The sequence below is a fragment of the Beta vulgaris genome, chromosome 8 (genome assembly GCF_026745355.1).
Source record: "Beta vulgaris subsp. vulgaris cultivar EL10 chromosome 8, EL10.2, whole genome shotgun sequence".
NCBI lineage: Eukaryota > Viridiplantae > Streptophyta > Magnoliopsida > Caryophyllales > Amaranthaceae > Beta > Beta vulgaris.
The window spans coordinates 6,733,057-6,739,162 of record NC_079209.1 but is presented as its reverse complement, the minus strand read 5'-3'; the positions used below and the strand labels follow the sequence as shown (position 1 = coordinate 6,739,162).

Below are 6,106 nucleotides of genomic sequence, written 5' to 3'. Positions count from 1 at the left end.
ATATATTAGCTTTGAAATGCAATCAATCTTGCATCCATAAAAAGGTAAGTAGTTTGTAAGATGGGCTAATTATTTTTTTTGTCAAGTAAAATGATTGGCAAACCCCTATTACTAGTATAATGGCCTACATGGCACATCAGCTTAAAGGCTAGGTTACGAGTCTAACTACCCAAAAGACAACACGTCTAAAGGTCTGTTGTCACCTCAAGAAGAGAACTTCCAAACTATTTATAAGGATTTTATAATCCATAAAAAGTAAAAGTTTCATATGTAACAAATCCTTGATAACAAATGTTTAGAAAATATACATACTTCCTCTATTCTAAAAATAAGAGACTAGGGAAGAGGCACAAGGATTACAGAGTAGAGAAAGATAAAGAGAAATAAAAAGATAATCATGTTATGAAGAAAGATTAACCGAACAACATAACATTTCATCCAATTTAAAACGATCTAAAATAATAATTGTCTCATTTATTCCAAAACAAGGAGAATTATACTTACACATTTTGCTAAATATTATTGATTAGACCCACATAGTGATTGTACGTAGATCAAAGTCGTTTTAGATAAGCTAGAATATGGACTCCATAAATTTTTTTACTTTTGATTCTTTAATTCTTACCATTGAAAAATAATCACTACCAAAAGATGGATTTATAGTTTTATACAAAGAAAAGAAAGATCAACTTGAACCTAACAAATACATATACTTAGAAATTGTAAGAAATCTATTCTATCCATCTTGTGCTTTTGATTGCTAAGTGAGGCTTTCCCAAACGATAATTCCTCCAAATCCCAAAGACATTAATTTACGACTATACCTTTGCTTGGTCTTTAATAATTATTTTGTTTGGATAAGAAGAAACCTCGACAAGTTGGGGAGGAAAGGAGAGGCAACTTGTCAAGCTTGAGAATCGATCCCCAAGACTTCTAAGCAGCGAGTCATCCCTCACCTCTCAAAATATGTTCCTTGGTCTTTTACCATGATCACAACAGTATATACTCAAGCTTCACTAATTTTGTTCTCCTCCTTGACTCTACCAAGAAATCTAGGCTTAAACCCCTTCTCTAGCATATGCTCAACTTCTTCAATGGGTAGCCCTTTGGTTTCAGGCACCAAGAAGTAGATGGAAACAAGCCCAATGATGGAGAACCCGGCAAACAAGAGAAAGGTGCCTGCGGATCCGAAGGCTTGGGTTAGGGTCAAGAACGTCTCACTCACTATAAGGTTCGATGTCCAGTTAGCCATGGCAGCAATTCCTCCGCCTATTCCTCTGTATCTCAAAGGGTAGATCTCTGAGTTGACGATCCATGGTGCTGTTCCCATCCCTGGGGAGTACGATATAATGTATGCTCCTAGGAGTATGACAGCCAAAAATCCAAATTTGCTAGGACAACCTTCTGTGAAGTACACTCTGTGTTCCCCATGGCATGCCGCTTTCAAGCCATTCGTGTTCATCAAACATGCTCCAGGGTGCAACTAACAATATAATAAAACAAGCCGCTTAAACTTAGTCATACTTATACTGGTCAAGTTTGAGAACTGGCAAGAAACTACTTTTTTGTAATGTTCAATTTTTTGTTTTTTAGTTTACGAAAACGTGCTAAAAGACATTTTAAGTGCACGAGTGAATAATTTAGTAAAATTACCTCATTCCCTTTGTTAGCACAGAAAGAACAATCTGAGGCAGCTTTCAAACAAGTCATACAGTTCCAAGTTGCAGGATTTTGAGCAGAGGTAAAAGCAGAACAAGTAGAGTTGACTCCAAAATGGGTGGATTCAGCAAGACTAATTTTAGGAGCATGTGCAGCAGCTTGATAGAAAACAATAGCCAAGACTACAAGGCAAGTAATGATGCCAACCATTGAAATGATCATAAGCCGTCTTCTGCCATGCCTATCAACAAACATCATGCTGACAATCGATCCAACTGCATTGAGTCCGGAGGTGATTAATGACAGTGCCAAGGCAGTGCTTTTCGAGGCAAACCCAGCTAACTGCACGATTGTGGGGCTGTAGTACATGACTGTATTGATACCCACAAATTGTTGAGCCACTTGAACTGTTACACCTGCATATAGCCCTCTTCTGAATACTTGGCTTCCCCAAGCTTGTTTTATTTTGCTTAACATGTTACCTCCACCATCTGATCCTTCTTCTGCCCTTTCAGACTCAATTGATGCCTTAAGTGCTTTCATCTCCTCTTCCAGTTCTTCCGGGGGATAAATACTAGCCAAGATAGCCTCTGCCTCCGAGACCTTATCCTGATCCCAATGAGGAAAAAACCATAAATATGGTGAAGTTGACAGTATTTGGAGGTTTGAATATACAGAACCTCGTCATAATTAGTAGTCCATTCTGGTACTGGTAGAAAAAACACTTTTGCTGTGTTGTAAGCCTCATTTTACTTTTACTGATTAAAACTGAATTTGGTGATTCCATGATGTTTTTCTCATAAGAAGACTATGTTACGGGTAAATGTCCAAGTGTCTGACTCGGTTATTTAATTCTGCAATTTTGCCTCCAAACAAAGTGTACATACTCATGTCAGATTGACATGGGCGTCTGAGGTAAAAGGAAGAGTTTGATTGACATAATAAGGAGCTACAGGATTTTAGTGCTTGAAACTGCTTTGAATGGGTGAAAGTTGGTTTTTACCGATTTTCTTTTTAAGTGAAGAGAACAATGTAGGTTGATCGACAGTCATACAATATACCTTTCTATAAAGCCATCTAGGAGACTCGGGAAGGGACAACATCAATATAAGTTGCACAAATGCTGGAACTGCAGCCACTCCGAGCATCCATCTCCAAGTCCCCTTAACCTGAAAAACAATACAGAAAAATACTTACACAAATATAACCTTACGGTAAACATAATCACATATGACTCTGATTGTTAAAGTATATGAAAGTACAATATTTTTTTCCTTATGACACTAAGTTTGTCAAGCTTGTATTGTACAAAGAGATGGATTACCTGAGTGAAACCTAGGTTGATGAGGTAGGATAAGAACTGGCCTCCTGTGATGAGCAAACCATTAGTGCTAACAAGGGCACCTCGGATCCTAGTAGGTGACGTCTCAGATATGTATAATGGTGAAGTCATGGAAGCCATTCCAACTCCTAAACCAACAAATATTCTTCCAAGTATAATCACCCATGGAACAGGAGCGAGGGCCATGATTATAGCACCGATGAAGAACAAAACATCCGCGATTATAATTGTTGGTTTTCTTCCTATCTTATCATTTAGCCACCCTCCAAGTCCTGCTCCAACAATCGCTCCTGCAACTGCCATGGACACAATGGTTTCCTACCAAACAATCATTTACAAAAATCTTAATAATCCACTATAATTGTTAGGCTGCGTTCTTTTCAGCTGATTTTCAATCATTTGAACTTATGTTAACCAATCTGAACTTATCGACCCTAAACTAATTAGAACTTATGAACCCTATAGCTAACTTAACTCAACTTATAGAATTTGTTATGGTTTTGACATGAACTTAGGTAGCCCGAATTCAAGTTATTCGAACTCATCGGCCCTAAACTTAAGTTATCCCAACTTATGAGCTCTCATGGTAGTTGTAAAACGAACTTAATTACATAATCCTGAACTTTACTTATCTAATATTTATGCTCTTTTTTTTTTGTTTGTTTGATTACAACATTATATGCTTTATTAAAAGCCTTATTAAGCGATTTTTGTTCATAATTTAACACTACTGCTATTCAACATAACTGATCAAGTTTCTACAGAACTAATTTGAGGAGTAAATTAGTTGGTCCGCAATTCAAAGAGATGTCACTTATTACTATATATTGAAGTAGAAATATGACATGACATGCAGAATTAAAGTGAAAGAAGACTGTTAGGTGAAGCATATAACTTTAGACCTCGGAAATATCGAGTTTAATTTGAAGAAATCATAAGATATGAGTACCTGCAACCATGTTTTTCTATCCACCTCTTTGAATTCATCTTTGATGTAAAGAAGAGCCCCAGATATAACACCTAATTAATAATTAATCAACAAATTAGCATCATAAACCCATCAATCTTCTTCAAACATATTGGTCTTAATCAATTAAATTACAGAATAATGCAAACTATAGCATCTTGAGACAAAATATCCATTCTAGTACATTTGACAGAAACACATGCACATAAATTTCTCAAAAAAAATAAAAGAGTAGAATAATCACCACCCCAGCTCGTCTATCATGTTCCAGGGAACAGTCTAGTATGTTTCTGAATTCTGAGAACAGTTCTAGAAATAACCATTTTATGTAAAAGGGAACACGGCCTAGAAGTCTTGAAAGATGGTAGCTAAGACCTCGGATCAAATCCCATTTAACACGAATATCAACTAACTTAGTTGGTGATTAAAGTCTTGAAAGATGGTGCCTAAGACCTCGGATCAAATTTCATTAAACTTGAATATCAATTAGTTAAGTTGATAATTAAAGTATTGGAAAATAATGCCTTGAGACTTCGGATCAAACCTGGTTACATCATTTACCCTTGTAGCTCTTTCAACATCGAAAACAGTCCACAACTTTGGCAAGTTAAAGGGGTCCAGATGTACGCAACCTTACTAAAGAAGAATAAAAAAGACGTATAATAGGAAAATGAAACAACTTTTTACCTGTGTCATAACCAAAGAGAAGGCCTCCAATGCCAGCAGAAAAAGCAAGCCTTAAGATGTAAGGAGTTCTTCCAATAGTTCTGAAACATTCTGTAAACTCAGTTTTATCTGCCTTGATTACTCCACCTTCCACCATTTTAGCAGATGCTCTGGTCTATTTTTTTTTTTTTTTTTTAAGAGTTCAAAATAGCCAAGTTTTAGTGTGAAAGATACAGATTTTCAAGGAGTAGTTTTAGTTTATTATGGGGAGTGTGATAGAAGTGCAACTAAATGGATAATTTTAGTAAAAAAGATGCGTCATCTTTTGAAACTACTTCGAACACACTAGATGAAATTTTGGCACCTTTTTGTTTTTTAATCCTTAATTTCTTACTCTTTATTGGTTTATTCGACAACCGCTTGATACTCGGGGGACTTACTAGTTAGGTGTAAAAAGTAATTTTAGTACATAAAGTTTCTTTTATTTAAAAAAATACTCAAAATGAACGGAGTTTACAATATTTATTGTGCATCAAAAATCATATGATATAGTCGGATTTTATTTGATAAAGCGGTTTTCATTTGATAATCAGTTTTTGTACGATGTAATTATCTTTAATATAGTCAATTTAGTCAATTTTTGTATATAGTCAGTTTTCGTATGATATATGCGGTTTTTTTAATATAATATATAAATTATACATCTTATGGAATATATATTGTATCCTAAATAAAATATATAAGTAATTCAAGTATGTATTTAAATATATATGAAATTAACCCCAACTTTTAAAAAAAATGGTAAGTAGAATTCCTCGCGACTGCCTTCGCACAAAGCTTCCACCCAAAGGCCCATTATAAGTCAGACACCTCCTAACCCCCTCCCCTCCTAAATCTCAAGTAAATGATTAGGTTAGGAATTAAATTCTAAACCTTGCTATAAAAAAATAAGAAAGCTCACAACTTGAGTCAATCCCCAATTCCTTGAACTTAAGCCGAACTGCCCGAACATAACACTGTCACAGACTATTCTTATCTAAAAAATATGGTATCAATGTATCAGAGACAATTCTTATCTAAATGAACTTCATCATAATTCATACATACCGTAAAAGCGCACCCCCAACTTTAGGGCTTAGGGTAAGTTTATCCCTCAGACTCAACACTACATTTCACACTCTGCCATATCAGTTTTCCACTAACTTAGACTCACTTCAGACTCTTTATACTTTTATACTTTATCCACAGACTGTAATCAAGACTTACTTATTCATCAAAACATAATATGATTTTTTTATATATATATATAATTGATTTGATATTTTAAAAAAACTCACCCAATCAATATTTGACATTTGGCAAGGGTGAGTCTTAAGTTGAGTTTTGGAAAACAAAACTCAACTCAAGACTCTCCCTAGTCTTGCTTTAGTTTATCCCTAAGACCCATGAAAATTTTGTCTCAAGACTCCCCT

At 35.2% G+C, this 6,106-nt stretch overlaps 1 protein-coding gene across 4 annotated transcripts; it reads right to left on the bottom strand.

Moving 5' to 3' along the window:
• Window positions 1–582: 582 nt before the first annotated feature.
• Window positions 583–5,042, bottom strand: LOC104900873 (inositol transporter 4). Of its 4 annotated transcripts, none has more exons than XM_010688403.4 (6): window positions 4,656–5,042; window positions 3,951–4,021; window positions 2,984–3,319; window positions 2,721–2,828; window positions 1,654–2,268; window positions 583–1,483 (listed from the first exon to the last, which is right to left on the bottom strand). In XM_010688403.4, the coding sequence occupies exons 1-6, from the start codon at window positions 4,789–4,791 to the stop codon at window positions 1,007–1,009; spliced, it is 1,743 nt and encodes a 580-aa protein (XP_010686705.1). In that variant the 5' UTR covers window positions 4,792–5,042; the 3' UTR covers window positions 583–1,006. The 4 variants fall into 4 exon arrangements, with proteins under 4 accessions (XP_010686705.1, XP_019106698.1, XP_048490656.1 ...); XM_019251153.2 differs by having other exon boundaries at window positions 2,984–3,297; window positions 4,656–4,734; XM_048634699.2 differs by lacking the exon at window positions 4,656–5,042 and adding an exon at window positions 4,213–4,365 and having other exon boundaries at window positions 2,984–3,297.
• Between the last annotated feature and the right edge of the window lie 1,064 nt (window positions 5,043–6,106).